Here is an 18412-nt window from a genome sequence, read left to right on the forward strand (position 1 = left end):
CCTGTGCGACACGCGCAGCACGAGAACCACAAAAGAGAACGGAGAGTCAGACGAGAGCTCTCGAGCCTCGACTGCACATCCGAATGGGGATGGGGGGCACACGGGCGCATGCAACTCGGCGTTCAAGCTGTGCACAGAATCGGCGCGCCCCCACGCACATGCACACGCACATGTGCGGAGTGTGTGAGGAGACTGGAGAGGGAGTGATGCACTAGAGCCCTCCAAAAAGATCGTCCCTCGAGCGCGACTACACGCGGTCGACTTGCGGCGGTGGCGCCGCCTTGTCCAATTCCTCGGTGTCGGAGGAGAGACGGCTCGTCGACGGCTCGTCCGAGCATGTCGGACGCTCGTCTCCCCCGACCAGCAGCACGCCCGCGTCGCCCGCGTCGCCCTTGACCGGCTTGACCGAAGGGCCTGCAGAGCTGGAGCCTGAGGCGGAAGGCTCGGCCAGCGTCGAGGAGGAGCGCCTCTTCCGGCGAGGCGAAAGTGACTCGGACACGGTGCGACTGAGCTCACGCACGGACCCCTTTCGAGCGCGACTCGGGGTGGCGCCGAGCACCTTCGCCAAAAGGGCAAGGGACACCTACGATTCGACTCCCAGGCAATTCTCTTGGCCTGAATGCCGGAGACACGGCGAGGCGGGGGACGCGCGCGCCTCGCGGTGCAGACCCGGGAAGCATGCGACGGCGAGGTCGCGGTAGATACCGGAAGCAACCAGCTCTTGCGGTGTGGTCTCAAAAAATCGCGCAAAGGCGCAGCCGTCGCGGTCCGGGTCGTTCTCGTGCGCCATGACGATGGGTAGCCCTCGGGCGATCCTTTGCGACATATCCTTGGCAGTCAGTGTCCGCAGAACAGGGTTCAGGGACCCCGCCGGTGTTGGGCTCACAGTCACAGCCGTCGTTTGCGCCCATCCAATGAACTGGACAGCCCAAAACGAAGTCGCAGATGGAATCGGAGGAGGCGGGGGGTGAGGGTGGCTGCGCCAAGCATGGCAGTAATGATGGCGGCAGCGGCGGAGGCAGCAGTGCCGCCGTCGCCCCGATCCCAAGCGCGAGGAGGGGGAGCATCGATGACGGGTCGCGCGCCCGCTTCGCCAAAGCAGTAGGCCTTGCGCGGCCAAATCACGCTGCGATGTCGAAGTCGCCGACGCCCCACACAGGCCAAGCAATTGCCTAATAAGTTGCGAAACCCGGCGGCGGGCAGTCTTGAGTTTTTCGGTCTGCAACGGAGAGCAGATTCCCTCCGAGATCCCGCCTTTTCTTTCCCCCCCTTCCCATTCCTCTTTGTCAGTTTTTAGTTTTTCTTGGCCTTATCCGTGGAGAGGAACCCCACACTGGCTAATGTGCACTGGTCATAAACTCAGTCTCCCTCTCTCTCTCTCTCTCGGCTGTCTCTCTCTCTCTCCGTCCGCGGCACAGGGACACTCTCGCGCGCGCCCTCCGTGCCGGGTCGCGCTAGGGGCAGTCGCAGAGGCCGCCCTCCAGATTGGGCTCTCCGACAAAGAAGCAAGCGCCGCGGCCCGCCGGCGAGGAGGAATCGCCGTAGCACGCCGGGGTGGACGGGCCGCACCGGCTGCAGCGGTGCGCGCTGTTGCCAGCGCCGGGCGAGCAGGGCGTCCCGTCGCAGGCGTTGCACGAGCAGGTCTTCGAGGAGCCGGTGAAGGCGATCTTGGGCGCCACGCTCACGCTGACGGGCGGCTTGTAGGAATCGAACCAGCCTAGGGGGGATCCGCCGCCGCCGCCGCCGCCGCCACCCGACGGCGCCTTGGCAGCCGCTTCTCGGACGGGCTGGCTGTGCGCCGACTTCGGGGCGGGCGTTGCCGTCGCCCACTCCGCCTCGGCCAGGCGCAAGCCGTCATCCCCAAAGCCCGTCGGGGGCGATGGCGGCGACGGAGGAGGCGGCGGAGGCGCGGGGGGCGGCGGCGGCGGCTTTGAAGCACGGTGCGGCCCCCACTGCTTGGCGGCGGCGGCGCCGCCGAAGCGTCCTCCGCCGCCGAAGCGTCCTCCGCCGCCGAAGCGGCCTCCGCCGCTGCCGCTGGCAAAGCGGCCTCCGCCGACGGGGCGGGCCCCGCCGTAGGAGTAGAAGTAGGAGTATTCGTACTGCGAGCTGTCTGTGAGGTCTGCGGTCACCCCTCCGCTCTCCTTGGAGGCAGAGGCGATGGCAGCGGCGGCCGCCTTGTCGCCCACGCCGACGGTGACTGGCACGTTCGTCTCGACCTTGACCTCCATCAGCGTGAAGAAGCCGTCAAAGTCGCGAGCAGCGGCGCCGGACGCGTCGGTCGCGGCCGCAGCGTCGGCGGAGGCCAAAGCAGAGTCGGCTAGAGGTCGCCGCGCTGCGCTGGAGGTCGCCGCGCTGGAGGTCGCCGCGAGGCCTCGCTCCTTCTCAGGAGGCGGCACTGCGCGGACTCCGAGCCGGGAGCCTCCATCGTAGTAGCCGGCGCCGTAAGAGCCCGCAGAATAATAGGACGCAGCTGCCGCGCCGTATGAGTAGCCCTTCTGCCGCCGCCAGGCCGGCCGCCTCCTGCCCTGCCCCTTTCCGTGCGCCTTTCCGCTGACAGACTTTGCATACTCCAGTGCGAGCTGGGCGGGCTTGTCGCCGACTCCGACGGTAGTCTTGACGTTCGTTTTGACATCCGTCTTGGCGAACAGGAATCCGGCGTCGAAGAGGCGGGCGCGGGTGCTGTTTGCCCGGCCGTCTCCTCCTTGCAGCAGAGGCGGCCACGCGCGAAATGACACGGAGAGGAGGGCGAGCGAGAGGAGGAGGAGGGCAGCTGCGGCTGGCGCCCGGGCGCGCGGAGAGAGCGGCGGTGTGGCAATCATCGGCCCCAAAAGTGGCGCCGACTAGCTGTTGGTCTTGCGGTTCGTTATTCTCAATTTTCTTTTCTTTGGCTTTACCAGTCTCGGGCATTTTTCATCACGGATGGAAGAAGACCCGGAGCCGCGCGAGCCGCCAGCCGAGGCTTTTGTCTGCGGCGCGAACGAGTCTGGCCAGCTCCTCGGCGGGCCGGTCTGCGACGCGCTGCTTAGTCCGGTGCCGCTGCTGCTTCCCGGCGTGCGTGTCGCTCGCGTGTCGCTCAGCCTGAGCCACGCACTGCTGCTCTCGGATGAGGGCACCGTCTTTTCGGTCGGCGACAACTATTGCGGCCAGTGCGGAGTGCACAGCCCGGAGCAGATCACGTCGCCGCTCCGGATCGAGGCGCTCAATACCAAGGCGGTCGCGACCGTCGCCGCGGGCGCGCAGCACTCAGCCGTCGTCACCTCGGACGGCGAGCTGCTCACCTTTGGCGCCAACGACCACGGCCAGGGCGGCCACGGCGACGGAGGCGCGCTCGACGTCCGCAGGCCTCGCCTCGTCCACCTCGGCGCTGTGGCGGACGTGTCTTGCGGCGGCGCCTTCACGATCTTGATCGACCGCGAGGCGGTGCTCTGGGGCTGCGGCTCCAACGTGCACGGGGAGCTCGGCACCGCACCGCCGCACACACGCCTCGCGGGGGTCGCGGCCCTGACGAGTGTTGCCACTCCGCAGGCGTCGGCGACTTTGAGGGCAGGGCCGCCCCGACACGGCTCGCCTCGCTCTCCGCAACGCCAATGCGCTCCGTCGCGGCCGGAGAGAGGCACGCCGTCGCAGTCTCGATTGCAGGCGACGTCTACGCGTGGGGATCGCGCCGTCACGGTGCGTTCGGCCTCCCGCTCCTAGCTCACGCCCACCACACGCCCACCACACGCCCACCACACGCCCACCACACGCCCACCACACGCCCACCACACGCCACCACACGCCCACCACACGCCCACGACACGCGCACCGTTCGGCCTCCCGCTCCTAGCTCACGCCCACGACGCGCCCACAACGCGCGTCCCGCAGGCGCGCTCGGCCTCCCGCTCCTGGCCGGCTCGGAGGCGCGCGGCCTGCCCACACCCCGTGCGGTGCCTGCGCTGCGCGGCCGCCGCGCTGTGGCCGCCGCGTCCGGCTCCGACTGGGCGATGGCGCTGCTCGAGGACGGGAGCGTCTACTGCTGGGGCAAGGGCGTCCAGCCGCGAGGCGGCGGCGGCGGGGCGAGGGGCGAGGGCGGAGGCGAGCCCCCCTCGCCGCGGAGGCGCGCTCTCTCCGCAGAGGCGCTCAGCTCGGCCGCGGGCGCCGCTCCGTCTGGCACCGCCACGCCGCAGCTGCTCGAGCTGCCGGCCAGCTGCACCGCCGTGGCGGCCGGCCGCTCGCACGGCCTCGCGCTCTGCGGCGGAGGCGACGCCGCCGTCTACTCGTGGGGCGTCGGCGACTACGGCCAGCTCGGGGCCGGAGCTGCGCTGGAGCGGCCACACGCGGAGCGGCTGCCTCTGCCGCTCGGCGTCGCGCCTCGCTGCGTCGCTGCGGGCGGCTACGGCAGCGCTGTCCTCGTCGGGCGACACTTCCTAGACACTTCCTAGACACTTCCTAGACACTCACTTCCTAGGCAGCGCTGTCCTCGTCGGGCAGGCGGCGGGCGAGCTGGGGCCGCCGCAGCCTCCCGCCCTCTCCGCCGGGTCTGCCCTCTGCCTCGCAGACGGCCGCCGGTGGGGCGAGCTCGCCGAGCGGGTGGGCGCTGTCTTCGCGTCGCCGGCGCTGCTGGCCGCGTGCTTCGGCGCGGCGGACGGGTCGTACGACCCCGCGGCGCTCGAGGCGACGTACGTGACGCTGATGCGCACGTACGAGGCTGCGCCTCCCGTGGTTGCGGCCCTGCGCGCCTCCATCCCGCGCCTGCTCTCGCACCTCGGCGGCGAGATCGAGGCGGCGCAGGGCGCGCAGACGGTCGCGCTGCTGGCGCTCCTCCGGAACCGCGCTCCGGCCATGTCCAGGACACGCGCGCGACATGTCCGAGACATGTTGCACAGGCGCTGCTCCAGAACCCGCTCCTCTCCCACTCGAGCGAGGAGGCGCACGCGCTGACCCTCGCGGGCCGGCTCGCCTACCTCTCGCCGCCTAGACACTTCCTACACACTTCCTACACACTTCCTAGACACTCACTTCCTAGGCTCGCCTCCCTCTCGCCGCCGGCCTCGCGCCGGGCGGCGGAGCTCCTCTCGGCGGCGCCGAACGAGGTGCTCGGCGGGCGCGTCGTCCGCCCGCTCCGAGAGCTGCTCGAGCGGCTCTTCTGCCGCGGCGGGTCCCTCGCCGCCCTCACAGAGCGAGTGGCGCCCGTCGTCGGCACACTCTCGCTCGCGCGAGACGCGTCTGCGCTCGCCGCCGCGCGCGGGTTGCCCGCCGTCCCCGCGGCCGAGTTTCGCTGCGCGGCCCTGTCGGAGCGGCTGTGCGCCGTCCCGACGCAGCAGCTTCCCAACGGCACACACCAGCAGACCGGCCCGTCCGGGCTGCAGCGAGACTACGCGGCTTGGGCGCAGGGCGAGGCCGGCTTTACCTTCTGCTCGCAGCCGTGGCTCTTCTCGGTAGCGGCCAAGGGCAAGCTGCTGCAGCTGGAGGCTGCGCTGCGCATGCAGCACAGCCAGCAGGTCGCGCTTCGCCACTCGCTCTTTGGGCCGCAGCCGCGGCTGGGCATCGGCGCAAAGCGCGGCGCGCTGGCCTGGCTCCCCGCCGACGTGGCTGCTTTGGAGCGCGGTCGCGAGGCTGTGCACGGCGCATCTTCACACCTCTGCCGGTGGGCAGGTGGCTGCCGCGGATGCGGCGGCGCCGTTTCTGGTGCTGCGCGTCCGGCGCGCGAGCCTCGTCGAGGACGCTCTGGAGAGCCTCGCGGGCAACACGCCTCTCTCGCTGCTCAAGCCGCTGCGCGTGGTCTTTGTCGGCGAGGAGGGCATCGACGAGGGCGGTCTCCGGAAGGAGCTCTTCCAGCTGCTCATCGAGGCGCTCTTCACGGGAGGGTACGGGCTCTTCGTGTGGAACGAGGAGGTGCGCTGCTTCTGGTTCTCAAGGGACAGCCTCGCGCAGGAGGGCGCGGCGGACTACTTGCTCGTCGGCCTCGTCGTCGGCCTCGCCATTCACAACGGCACCGTCCTCCTCCTCGACAGGCTCCACACCCCTGGCCCTCGCCCTCGCCCTGACCCTGGCCCTGGCCCTGGCCCTAGGCATCATCCTCGATCTCAAGGTGCCGACGCTGCTCTTCAGCCAGGTCCTCGGCGAGCCCTCCGCCTCGCTCGAGTCGCTGAAACAGGTCGACCCCGAGCTCGCGCGCGGGCTGGCCCAGCTGCTCGAGTTCGACGGCGACGTCGAGGTCACCTTCATGGCCACCTTCACCGTCGCGGCCACAGCGTGCGGCGAGCCAAAGACTGTGGAGTTGTTGCCTGGCGGTGCCGACCGGCCTGTGACCAACGAGAGCCGCGAGGAGTACGTCCGCTTGGTGGTGGAGCACATCCTGCTCACCGGGGTCCGGCCCGCCTTTGACGCCTTCCGGCGCGGGCTGCTCACGCTGTGCGACGGGCCGGCGCTCTCCTTCCTCTCGCCGGAGGAACTGGAGGAGCTGGTCTGCGGCACGCCGCACCTCGACTTTGCGGCTCTGCAGGCTCGCCCCGCTCGCCCGCTCGCCCCCTCGCCCCCTCCCGGCCTCCCTCCAGCGGCACGTGCCTGGGTGCAGGCGAACACCAGGTACGACGGCTTTCGGGAGACGGATGTGACGGTGAAGCACTTTTGGGAGGTTGTGCACGCCTACTCGACAGACGAGAAGCGCGCCCTTCTGGCTTTCGCGACGGGTTGCGACCGCGCGCCCGTGGGCGGGCTCGGCAAGCTCAAGCTGATCCTGCAAAAGTCAGGCCCAGACTCGATGGCACTGCCGCACTCGCACACCTGCTTTAACCTTCTCGCGATGCCCGCCTACACCAGTCGTGGCAAGATGCGCGACCGGCTGGGCATCGCCATTCACAACGCGAAGGGCTTTGGCCTGCAATGATGGCGGAGCGCGCGTGAGTGAGCCGCCGACGTAGCTCGTGCCCCGTCCGGGAGCTTACCTTTACCACGCTAGGACTCCTTGCGGAGGGTGGGGGGCAGACCCCTCGCGCCTCTGTTTAGTTACTAACGTCTCGCAGAGTGTGATTTCGGCTTTGCCTTCAGGGCGCATAGGCAGGTCTCTACGGCTTTATACAAGTACCGAAGTAGAGAGAGAGGGTGGGCGACCACACGCGCGCGCGAGAGAGAGCGGAGAGCGAGTCGAGAGACCTGAGAGAGAGAGAGAGAGAGAGAGAGAGAGAGAGAGAGAGAGAGAGAGAGAGAGAGAGAGAGAGAGAGAGAGAGAGAGAGAGAGAGAGAGAGAGAGAGAGAGAGAGAGAGAGAGAGCATTGAGAGAGAGAGAGAGGAGGCAGGGACGAGAGAGCAGTACACAAAACAGTGTTGGATATGTGTAAAGTCGTGAATCGCCGTCGATTGAACACAGAGATGTTCCTCCTCAATGCTCAAACGCAACACACTCACACGCACACTCCCGACACGGCACAAGCGCTGTGACACCAGTCCACCACTTCGAAGTTCGATCTGCGCTCTCGGTCGCGTGTGCTCTGCGCGACGGCACATAACCCACCACAACGACGCGCAAGCCAAAGCACCGAGACACACCTTCACCCCCCTCAGAAAGAACGGAGAATGCCCATCACACGATCACGCCTCCCCTGTACAAACCGGTGCGCGTGGAACGCAGTCCCTTCCTGCCGTGGTCAGGCCCCTTCAGCCTGACTCCACGTGGTTGCCTGGCGGCTCGAGCCACGGCGGCATGATGCCGTCCGAGGTCTTTGCCATCTCGGCCCTGAGCGCCGGGTCGCACCGCGCCGCGAGGACGAAGACGCCCTTCGCGCTCAGGCCAGCGTCGAGGGCGGCCTCGATCTCGCTGTCTCGGGCCACGTGCGTGCCGTCGGCGCCGTACGCGCGCGCCAACGCGACCCAATCGCAACCGGTGATCTCGCAGCCCTTTGCGTTCTTGAAGCCGTGCTCGACGCGGCCGAGCAGGCCGTTGTCGATCACGAGGAGGAGGAGCCTGCACCCGTGCTGGATCGCGGTGCCTACGGGACCGCGCCGCGCGCACGTCAAGGACATGTCCCGGACATGTCCCGGACATACCGCCCTGCTGGGTCGCGGCGCCGAGCTCGTTGAGCGTCATCTGGAAGCCGCCGTCGCCGACGATGACGATCGCCCTCGCGTCGCCTCCGCGCTCGATCGACGCCGCGATCCCGGCGCACAGCCCGTACCCCATCGTCCCGAGCCGCTCCGAGGACAGCACGACCGAGCGGCGCGTGAGGCGGAGCGAGATGGAGGCCCAGAGCGTGATATCTCCCGTGTCGACGCAGACCACGTCGCGGGCGGAGAGGCGCGGGCTTAGCATCTTGAGCAGCAGCCCCGGGTGGCAGTGCGAGTGCCTCCCGCTGGTGGCGTCCGAGAGGCGCGCCGCCTGCGCCTACGCGGCGAGAGGCCAAGAGACCTCCTCGAGGGCTCCCGCAAGCAGAGAGCCTCGCTGCCTGCGCCTCCGCCGCCACGCCCGCCATCTCGCACGTGGCGGCCGAGTCGCGGCCCGGCGGCGGGTGGCCCGACACGTGGCTTCCCCGCGCGCCGTCGGAGAGGCGCCCCGCCACCGAGCTCACGTAGCCGCTCAGCCGGTGCCAAGGCGTCGCCTCGTCCCCGGCTGGCGGCGGAGGGGGGAGCTGCGCCAGCTTGGCCATGAGCTGCTCGCACGCCTTGGTCGGGTTGGCGACGAGGGTGTGCAGCGCGCGGAAGCGAGTCGACGAGCCGAGCACGTCGGTGACGACCTCCACCATCGGCCGCACCTGTGGGGGGGGGGGCGTTAGGGTTAGGGTTAGGGTTAGCGAGCACGTCGGTGACGACCTCCACCATCGGCCGCACCTGTGGGGGGAGGGGGGAGGGGGGGGGGGCGTGGCGTGGACCCCTCCCGGACGCGTCGCGGAGGCGGGGCCCACCCGCGCGCTTCCTGCAGCCCGTGCTGGTCACAGAGGAGCACCGTCAGGTCCGAGACGCCGAAGGAGACCACCAGCGTCGACGTCGAGATCACCTTGGCCGCCGCCGCGAGGCCTGGCTTGCCGTGCACGCCGACGACGCCTGTTCAGAGCAGGAGGTGTGAAGAGACGCTGTTCACAGGCGGCTTGCCGTGCACGCCGACGACGCCGAGCGCGAGCGGGTGGGACTCGTCGATCGCGCCCTTGGCGTCGAGTCTCGTCACCACCTTGGAGGAGGGCGGTTGGAGTAGAGGCGGGTGGAGAGGGTGCAGTCGTGCTGTGCGGCCGAGGTGCAGCCGAGGAGCGGGAGGGGGGGGGGGAGGCGCAGCCGAGGTGGAGGCGAGGTGCGCCGGAGACGCAGTCATCTCGGCGAGCCTCAGAATCGCCTCCCCGTCCTAAATTAATAGTTGATTAGCACTTAATGAATAGTCATCTCGGCGAGCCGCAGAATCAATCGCCTCCCAGTCCTGGCGCGCGGCGAGGCCGACCGCGAAGACGACTCGCTCCTGTCAGTCACAACCGGTCGCCTCTCATTGACAACTCAATCAGGCCGAGCGCGAAGAAGAAGGCTCTCGCTCCTTGCCCGAGGCGAGCAGCTCTGCGATGCCGGCGATGTCGTCCGGGTCGCCAATCTGCGCCTCGACGCGCCGCTTCATCTCGGCCGGGTTGGCGGAGCAGAGGTGCTCGGGCGCAGAGAGCAGCGCGCCCTGGATGTCGACGGGCACACCGACGTGAACGCAGCAGTGGTGCGTGAGCGCCGTCGCGACAGCGTCGCGCATCACCGCCACGAGCTGCAGCGGGTCGGAGACCGTGACTGAGTAGCTGAGTCCGCCCGCCGCGAAGAGGCGCGACTGGTCGATGTCCTGGAACTCGGAGTGCGCCAGGTCGCTGCGCGGCTTGGTGCCCGTGATTGCGATGAGCGGCACGCGGTCGAGGTGCGCGTCGAGGAGGCCGGTGACGAGGTTGGAGGCGCCCGGCCCGCTGGTCGCTATGCAAGCGGCGAGCCCGAGCCGCAGCTTGGCGTCGGCCGCCGCCATGAGCGACGCGTTCGCCTCGTTGCGAGTGCACACCCACAGAAGCTCCGGGTGGTCGACGACAGCGTTGACGAGCGGGACGAGCGCGCCGCCGTGGCCACCGTAAACGGTTCGCACGCCTGCGTCGACGAGCGACTGGGCGATGAACTCGGAGGCGGTCACCTTCATGCCGCTCGCGGTGCGTGGTGGTCTAGAAGGTGAGACGTAAGCAGAGAGCACGAAAACAGACAGCAAATCCGCTACGCGAGTAGCGCCGGCGCCGGCGAGCGAGCCTCCAAGTCGCCCCCGATCTGATTGCGCCTGTGTGCGTTTTACGGCTGTGAACGTCCCGGGTGCGTTTTGGAGCGTTTTGCGCGGTGCCTGGCTTTGCCTCTTCTCTAGAAGCTGGGCTCTGGGCATGGATCCGGCGGACAGGAGTAAAAAAATAAGCCGATGATCGCGCGCGGCGCGGGCCGCACCGCCAGCGCCCCTCGGCCTCGCCCACCGCGCCGCCGGCGCGTCCTCTCTCACGCGCCGGTGGCCTGCCGAAACGTCTCCTGCAGGTTGATGCCCGCGCGCGCGTAGAGCGAGGTCGTCGCCGCGGCGACCGAGGCGGTGACGACGGCGTCGTGCGCGTGCTCCATCAGGCAGACCTGCGCCTGCGCGAAGCCGGCGTCGCCCTCGAAGCCGTGCTTGGCCATCACCTCCGCCTGCACGTTGACCACCGCGCGCGCCACCAGCAGCTGGTGCTCCTGGTCCGAGAGCCGCGAGCCGAGCCCCTCCCTGCTGCCCGCCACCTCGGCGAGCAGCGCCTCGTCCTGCAGCGCGTCGACCATGTCGATCGCCAGCGCGCGCGCGGCGCTCCGCTCGATCGGCGGCGCCGGGTCGCAGCCGAAGGCGTGCCGCAGCAGCGTGCGCCACTTGGAGACGTTGACGCCGGCGAGCGCGCTGCGAACCTCGGGCTGCGGGCTCCGCGCCTGCGCTGCAAACGCCTCGGTGTAGGCGTGCAGCCCGGCGGCGTCGGCGGAGAAGCCGACCTGCGGCAGCGTGCGCAGCGTCGCCTGGATCAGCACCGCGTTGGCCGTCTGCCACTTTTGCAGCCGGTCGCCCTGCGACGCCGCGCCCTGCATCGCCTGCACCATTTGCGGCGACTCGAGCTCGCTCAGGATGAGGTGCGAGGAGGTCATCGCCTGCTCGAGGGTGAGCGCCCGCGCCTCGCTGCTCAGCAAGCGCCCTGAGTGCCGCAGCAGCAAAGCGCGGCGAAACATGGGTCTGGCAGCGGAAAAGAATTCATGTGAGCGCCGGCGATCGACGACGGGCTGTGAATGAATCCGTCCGATATCGGGGCCAAAAGCGCATGTCTTGAAGGTCCGATACTGGAAGCCCATATAGGCACCTTACAGCGGTAGTGATCTAATCACCCGAATACCACGTTCGGATCGCTCCTCATCGCAAACCCTGTCAGCAGTTCACCTACGGGTATGTTCGTAAGAGCTACATACACTGAAAATCCGTGCGATCGACGATACAAGGCTGTGAATGCATCCGTCGGCCGACGGGGACGACCATTGCGCTACCTCTTCCCGCTCACTAATCTGGCTAACTAATCTGGCTAAGCATGTTCCCGGGCGCCGCCCAGCTCGGCGAGGTGGTCGCCATCGTGCAGGCCTTGCTCCACGCCATCCTCGTCGAAGGCGTCACCGCGGCGTACGCTCGGCTGATCAAGAGCGCGAATTTGGCGATTGACGACATCCACGGCAAGCCGGACTGGCTCTCGAAGCTCAAGGTGGTTTGCGTGTACTACATAAACGTCGGGAGCATGGTGCCTGCGACGGCGCCGCTGCCGCTCGCCGAGGAGGCCTCGCCGCACGTGCCCGGCCTGATGACGACATGGCGCGAGGGCGCCAACAAGGCGGCCACCAGCCTGCAGCCGCAGGGCGGCGTCGTGGTGGGCACCATCCGGATGGGCTACGGCCACCACCGCATCGCTTACGCCACAACCTCGTGGGCGCTCGGCATGGACAAGAAGACGTGCGCGCCTCGCCTCCGAGGCGGCGCCGCGGCGGGGCGCCGTGAGCGAGTACTCTCCGGCTTGCGCGCAGGTACTTCCACGACCTGCTCAACCTCGACTCGGAGGAGGCGTCCCTCATCAAGACGATGGACCACTTCTACTCGCAGATCTCGCGCATCCAGGCCGCACCACAACCGCCTCCCCGCGCCACCGCTCGGCGCCTCCCCGACTCACTCGACGCCCGCCGCCGCCGCCGCCGCCCGTCCCGCCAGGCCGAGTTCCGCGCCATCGAGCTCGTGTTTGGCTACCTCATGGCCAACGGGGCGACGGCCAACCTCGCGCGCCAGTTCGCGGTCGTCTCGGCGCACTTCCGCACGCTCACGGCAGCCTTCCCGCGAGACACGCCGATCATCTCCTGCTTCCCGTATGTCGGCCTCTCGGCCGTCGCCGCCGGCTTCACGTGCGGCCCTCGGCCGCCCGCCTCGCGCCGCGCCGTCGGCTGCTCAAGGCTGCTCACAGCGAGCCCGCCTCGCGCAGGCGCGTCATCAACCTCGTGTTTGACAACCACGCGCAGGCAGCCCACTGTACCATCACACTGTCATTCTAGCCTTGTGCTTGCCAACCACGCGCAGGCACTCCACAGCGCTGACGTCGCCGACCCCTCCCGACGGCTGACCCCTCGTGGTCGCCATCCCACGCGCAGGCCTTCCACATCGTCCCCGGCGCGATCAACCTGATCCAGGGCCCGACCATGTACCACGAGTTCCTGCAGATGGGCGTCGACCCTAAGGACCTCAAGATCGTCGGCCACCGCACCCCCCGAGGGAGGCCGCCTCCCAGCCAGCAGCTGCCCACTCTTCCACGAGGGCGAATGAATAGGCCACTGGATCCCGAGGGAGCTCGTCGTCAACATCAAGTCCGACTGCAATGCACGCAAGGCCCGCGCCGCCGCGCGCAAGCCGACGCGTGTCCTCTGCTCGGTCGGCGGCGCGGGCGCGCAGAAGACATTCGTGTGCGAGCTGATCCGGGCGATGGCGGAGCGCATCGCGCGCGGCAGCGCGCAGCTGCTGCTCAACGCGGGCGACCACACCCACATGCACGACGCCTTTCCTAGACCTTTCCTAGACCGTTCCTGGAACCTCCCTGTAGGCGACCACACCCACATGCACGAGGCCTTCGCCAACTGCCTCGACGACCTCGGCATCCGCTACACGCTCGTCGACACGCTGCAAGGCGTGCACGACTTTTGCGGCCGCATGTCCTCCGGCCTCGAGCCGGAGCGCGCCGTCACTATCTTCGCCTTCAACGTCTACTTCCCGGCCGTCGCCACCACCGACATCCTGTGCCGCGTCTCGGACGTGCTCGCGTGCAAGCCGGGTGAGCTCGCCTTCTACCCGGTGCCAAAGCTGATGCTCCGCCGCGTGGGCGACCACGAGGTGTGAACAGCTCACACCTCGAGCTGTGAACAGGTGCCAAAGCTGATGCTCCGCCGCGTGGGCGACCACGAGTTCTACTCAGCGCTGCGCGCCTCCGAGGTCGGGGACGGGACGCAGGAGCTGCGCGAGGTCTCGGACGTCGTGCGCTACCTCGACATCTTTGCGAAGTCGCCCGACGCGCTCACGCAGATGAACGACTCGATCCTCACCAACGCGAGCGTCGGCATGTACGACGGTTGCAAGGCCGCCGTCGAGATGGCCATGGCGAAGCTGTGAGGGGCGCCGAGAGGCGCGCCGCGTTTTATTCGGAGCGAGACTGCCGGCCCCCCGCATCGCGCATCTCCCCGCGGAGCGCCTCCGCGCCATGGGCGCTGGGGCGCGAGGAGGTCGCGCGGGGGCGTCTCGTCATTATCTTGTGGATGGGCATCTGCGGGAGGGTCGTGAGGGGCGAGCCTGTGCTAGCGGGGGGAAGACGGCGCGAGAGGGACGGGCCGGCTGCCACCGCGCAGGCGCGAGAGCCTGGGCGTCAGTAAGAGAGATTCACTTCCCCCCGCTTGTCCTTTGGCTCTGTACGCGAAGCGCGCCCGGGTCGTGGGGGCGCGTGGAGCGAAGCGTGGGGTCGTGAGGGGCGCTCTCCGTGGGCGGCGGTGTCTCGTCTAGCATGTCAGATCACTCCTTCTCTCTCTCCGAAGAACAAAACTCGATCACACTTCTCTCGTCGTGGCTCGTGCGCGCCCACGCGCGTGTCGTGGCCGTGTGTACAGACTGACTACAGAGTTAGAGCCGTATACACAGTAGAGGATTCCACCCTCCCCCCGTCTAGAGATACTCTCTGTCTCTCTCTCGTCTCTCTCTCGAGTCGTCAGCTCACTCGAGAGAGAAGAGAGCCGTATGCCGTCGGAGCACACACGGAGGGGTGACTGAGGGGCGCGTCAACGCGGTCGTCGTGCATGAGACATGGCGATGCCACCAAGGCGGGGCGAGCAAAACCTCAGAAGAGTTCAAACAAAAGGCAAGCAAGCAGCTCCGCTCGCACAACACTGGGACTGGGCACGGCACGGGACTGGCGATCATGTCGCAGCGCACAGTCACAATCGCACCATCCAGCGATGCACGTCAATGGCTCCGGCGACTCGCTCGCCGCTCCTCCCGCCCAGCTCTAGATCTTCTGTCGCTTGCTGCCCTCGCCGCCCTCGCCGCCCTCGCCGCCCTCGCCGCCCTCGCCGCCCTCGCCGCCGCCGCCGCGCACGCTTGCCGCCGCGGCGCCGCCCTCCCCACGCCATGCCACCGCCTCCGGGACGACGAAAGAGACGCACAGCATCAGCCTACCAGCAGACAGACGAGGCTCTCTCGGGAAACGGCCCCTCTCGCGCCGTGACCAGGAAGAGGGGGGGGGGGGGTATGCGCTTGTTCGGTGCGACGTCGCGCACGACCGTCGCCTCGGCGCCGGGGATCGTGCAGCCCAGCACCTCCTCCGCCCGCCTACGATCTCGGCGCAATCTCGGCTCAGCCTCGACCGCCCCTGCCGGCGGCGGGGCGAGCGCGAGCAACGCCGAATCACGTCCGCCTCGGGCGCCGCGGTCTCCTGGGAGGCGCAGCAGGGCCGAGGCGAGAGTGAGTCCGTCCGTTCGTTCATCCATTAGAGGAGCAGCGGCAGAGGCGCCGGCAAAGGGAGGAGTGCGGTGTGAAAGTGTGTAACGTGGGGTGGCGTGGAGGTGTGTCAGAGAGCAACCTTGGAGAAGCAGTAGCAGTGCACGCGCGGCAGCGGCGCGTGCCACGTCTCCGCGTCGAAAGCGCCCACCAGCGCGTCGAGAAACTCGAGCGCCGAAGCGGGGAGGTTCATCAGGATGTGGCTGAAGGGCCCAAACGCCAGCGTCGGCGCCTCCCCAGCCCCCTCTGCAGCCGACGTCGCCGCCTCCGCCCCTCCTGCCGCCTCCGCCGCCGGTTCGCCCGCCGCCGCCGCCGGTTCGCCCGCCGCTGCCGCCGGTTCGCCCGTCGCGCCTTGCGGCGGCGCGAGCAGCTGGCGGAGAAAGGCGCGCGCGTCGCTGTTTGAGACGCGGACGCGTGGCCCAACCTGGCGGGATGCTGCCGAGGTGCGGCCGAGGTGCGGCCGAGGTGCTGCCGAGGTGCGGCCGTGGCGCGGCCGTGGTGCGGCCGTGGTGCGGCCGTGGCGCGGCCGTGGCGCGGCCGAGGTGCGGCCGAGGTGCGGCCGAGGTTGCAGCCTGACCTTGTTCCGCAGCACGTTTGTGCGCAGCCACTTTGCTGACTGCGGGTTGAGGTCCTGCAGTGTGAAGACGCCAGAGGTGAGGGTGTGTGAGACGGCGTCGTGCAGAAGTACTCGGAGCACCGCGTGAGTACGGCCGAGCAGAGCCGAGTGCAGCTGCGTTCGTGTCTCCCCTTTGAACACACGCGTCTCTGTCTCCCGCTTCTAGGCTCGAGAGATGGGGGAGGTATGGGGGAGATATGGGGGAGATATCCCGCTTCTAGGCGCGAAGTCGTTTGCGTAGACGCGGTTTCCCTTGAGGGCGGCGGGGACGGCAAAGGGGCCGATGCCGGCCATCATGTCGCAAACCACCTCGCCAGCCAGCCGCTGGGTTAGAGCTGCTCACTCACTCATCGTTAGCTGCTGGGGCGAGCATGCGGCACACACCTCGCCAGGCCGAAGTAGCTCGACGATCCGCCTGCGCTTCACAGCTGGAGGTGTGACGAGGTGGGAAGACGCGGCTGGCCGAGGGGGAGACTCGCAGGCTGTACGCCGGTGCTCTCGCTCCAGCCGCGAGTTCCAGTACACCTGGTGTAGCACGGCACGCTCCACTGAGGCGAGCCGGCCACGCCGAGGAGCTACAGCGGCGGCTTGCAGCACCTCGCGGTAGTCGAGGGCGAAAGTGGCGCCGTTCTCGCGCACCTCACCAATGCAGCCACCCCGGTGGTGAGGAAAGGGACCGAGCAATCCGAGCCACAGGCGCCCCGCCTCGCGCACCGTCGTCTCGAGGTCCTCGTCGCCGGCGATGACCTCCATCGGGGGGGGGGGGGGGGGGGGAGGAATGAGCCATGGACTGAGTCTCAGTCCACCGGTCTCTCCTCCTGCGATTGCCTCCATCGGGAAGACGCGAAACTCGTTCGAGATGGACTCGACCTGCAGATGACTGCTCTATTTATTTATTTATCGTTCGAGATGGACTCGACCTACAGCTCCGCCAGTACTGCTCAACGAGTGGCTAATACTCGTGACGCGAGGGCGGACGTGGGAGGGAGTCGGCCTTGTTGACGACCGAGCGCAGCCGAGGGTTCTTATCGAGGAGCACCTGTTGCGCGAGATACGGCCGAGATACGGCCGAGATCGAGCCGAGATCGAGCCGCCCGCCCTGGTCGTCACCACGCACCTCTCCAATCAGCGCCTTGTACGGCAGATGCTCCTCGCGCAAGTTCATGTGCGCCACGTGCCCCACCTGCTCGAGATACCGCCGAGATACAGCCGAGTCACAGCTGTGTCTCGGCGAGATAGACAGAGCCGAGGTACAGCCGAGATACAACGCAGCTTCATGCCGCGCCACCACCTGCTCAAAGGCGCTGGGCACCTCCATCCCCTCGGGCAGCAGCCGCCGAAGCACTTGCTCGGCGCTGAACTTGTCGTACCTGGAGGAGGGCTCCGAGAGGGTTCCTGGAGGGTTCCTGAAGGGCCCTCCCCGGCACCCGCTCGGCGCTGAAGCCGTCGCACCCGATTGTGACCGAGTGGCGGACGGGTTCGCCGCCCTCTGCAGCGACGTAGTCCCTCAGCTCGTCGGGCAGCTTGGTCAGCTGCAGGTCGTCGATCCCCTCGTCGAGCAGCAGCAGCCGCGTCGTGCAGGGCGCCTGGGGCGGGAGGAGTGGAGGCGGGTGACGCAGACGGCAAGAGGCGGAGAGGCGAGTCGGTCCCAGGGCCGCGGCTGTCTGCCGCACGGCCGTGGGTCAGCGCACGCACGCGCACGTGGGGGAGCTGGAAGAGGTGCAGCCGCAAGCGTTGCGCGGCGACGGCACGCCTGCTCGCCGTCGGGTTGGATGGGCTTGAGCTTCGGCCGCTGCAGGACGTGGCCCTGGAGCGCCTGCATGAAGGCGTTGCACTTGCGCGCGGGAATGCGCAGCGCGATGAGCTGCAGCGAGATGGAGAAGAGGGCGCGGTCGAGGGCCGTCATCGGGCGGGCACGCAGAGCGTCTCGAGGTGTGCCGAGTGCTTGCGGCGCGTCTCGAAAAAGAATTTAAGGCCGGCGGGCGACGGCTAGCGCACCACACCCCTCTCCTTAAAATCCCTGTGTGGTGGCGGCGTGCCGTTCTCCCATCCCTCCCTTGGGGTTTTCCGTTTTCTTTCTTTCTTTCTGGCGCGCACTGGCACTAACACAGGTTACACCACGGGAGCCGCCTAAACGACTCCCGCGAGGACGGCGAGGCACTTAGCTCCGTGCACTCGACCGCCCTCGCCGCAGGCAAGCTCATTCACAATGTGCTCTGAAAAGAAGATAAATCGACTGGAAGACCAAGGCGCGCTTGGGAGTACGTTCGCGAAAAGAACTCGCTCTTTCACAAAAACACAACCCCGGACCACAAGACGAACAAGCACAGACACGATTCTCGATTCACCAAAAAAAATCTGTTGCCGCCGGGCGCCGGCGCACGGAAAAAGAAGTTTATTACAAAGCTCCCTCGCACAACACTGGGCACGGGACTGGCGCGGAAAAAGACTTTTACAACAAAACTCCCTCGCACGGAAAAAGAAAACTGAAACCACGCTCACAATGACGTGTGAGTGTTAGAGTTGTTTGGTATTGCTAAAAATCTCTCTCTCACACGCTCGCCCACACACACCCATGCAATCCTAGTGTGGACGTGTTCTACTACTACTCCCGAGGGGCGGTGTTAACACGTTTGAACACCTCTCGACACCGTGTGTTAACGTTAGTCCACCAATCCCTGTAAAAACTCTGGCTAGGGGTTCGAGGTGGCCCCCACCCAGGGGCCGCCCATCAAAGGGACTGCGGCAGAAGACGCCCAATCTTGCACAGAACC

The 18412-nt window shown here is 67.9% G+C and overlaps 6 protein-coding genes across 6 annotated transcripts; 2 read left to right on the forward strand and 4 right to left on the reverse strand.

The window, feature by feature from the left end:
• Positions 1 to 1454: 1454 nt before the first annotated feature.
• Positions 1455 to 2819, reverse strand: EMIHUDRAFT_243546 (hypothetical protein; the record flags this gene model as incomplete). Its single annotated transcript, XM_005771075.1, has 2 exons — positions 1455 to 1697; positions 2130 to 2819. The coding sequence occupies 2 exons, from the start codon at positions 2817 to 2819 to the stop codon at positions 1455 to 1457; spliced, it is 933 nt and encodes a 310-aa protein (XP_005771132.1).
• Positions 2820 to 3103: 284 nt separating this feature from the next.
• On the forward strand, positions 3104 to 6868 carry EMIHUDRAFT_470202 (putative ubiquitin protein ligase; the record flags this gene model as incomplete). Its single annotated transcript, XM_005771076.1, has 7 exons — positions 3104 to 3146; positions 3526 to 3672; positions 3865 to 4385; positions 4471 to 4782; positions 4866 to 5597; positions 5635 to 5976; positions 6071 to 6868. 7 exons carry the CDS (start codon positions 3104 to 3106, stop codon positions 6866 to 6868), a joined length of 2895 nt encoding a protein of 964 aa, XP_005771133.1.
• A 465-nt stretch (positions 6869 to 7333) lies between these two features.
• EMIHUDRAFT_369780 (hypothetical protein) lies at positions 7334 to 8158 on the reverse strand (the record flags this gene model as incomplete). Its single annotated transcript, XM_005771077.1, has 2 exons — positions 7334 to 7967; positions 8026 to 8158. 2 exons carry the CDS (start codon positions 8156 to 8158, stop codon positions 7636 to 7638), a joined length of 465 nt encoding a protein of 154 aa, XP_005771134.1. The 3' UTR covers positions 7334 to 7635.
• Positions 8159 to 9457: 1299 nt separating this feature from the next.
• On the reverse strand, positions 9458 to 11193 carry EMIHUDRAFT_118308 (carboxylyase; the record flags this gene model as incomplete). The annotated part of the gene is made up of 2 exons (XM_005771078.1): positions 9458 to 10136; positions 10457 to 11193. The coding sequence occupies 2 exons, from the start codon at positions 11191 to 11193 to the stop codon at positions 9458 to 9460; spliced, it is 1416 nt and encodes a 471-aa protein (XP_005771135.1).
• A 294-nt stretch (positions 11194 to 11487) lies between these two features.
• EMIHUDRAFT_458873 (hypothetical protein) lies at positions 11488 to 13648 on the forward strand (the record flags this gene model as incomplete). The annotated part of the gene is made up of 7 exons (XM_005771079.1): positions 11488 to 11956; positions 12028 to 12118; positions 12209 to 12396; positions 12474 to 12520; positions 12816 to 12946; positions 13109 to 13333; positions 13406 to 13648. Exons 1-7 carry the CDS (start codon positions 11544 to 11546, stop codon positions 13646 to 13648), a joined length of 1338 nt encoding a protein of 445 aa, XP_005771136.1. The 5' UTR covers positions 11488 to 11543.
• A 1444-nt stretch (positions 13649 to 15092) lies between these two features.
• On the reverse strand, positions 15093 to 18370 carry EMIHUDRAFT_243552 (hypothetical protein; the record flags this gene model as incomplete). The annotated part of the gene is made up of 8 exons (XM_005771080.1): positions 15093 to 15254; positions 15600 to 15653; positions 16164 to 16367; positions 16756 to 16821; positions 16930 to 16998; positions 17066 to 17224; positions 17440 to 17502; positions 18356 to 18370. The coding sequence occupies 8 exons, from the start codon at positions 18368 to 18370 to the stop codon at positions 15093 to 15095; spliced, it is 792 nt and encodes a 263-aa protein (XP_005771137.1).
• Between the last annotated feature and the right edge of the window lie 42 nt (positions 18371 to 18412).

Source organism: Emiliania huxleyi, assembly GCF_000372725.1.
Source record: "Emiliania huxleyi CCMP1516 unplaced genomic scaffold EMIHUscaffold_391, whole genome shotgun sequence".
Lineage (NCBI taxonomy): Eukaryota > Haptophyta > Isochrysidales > Noelaerhabdaceae > Emiliania > Emiliania huxleyi.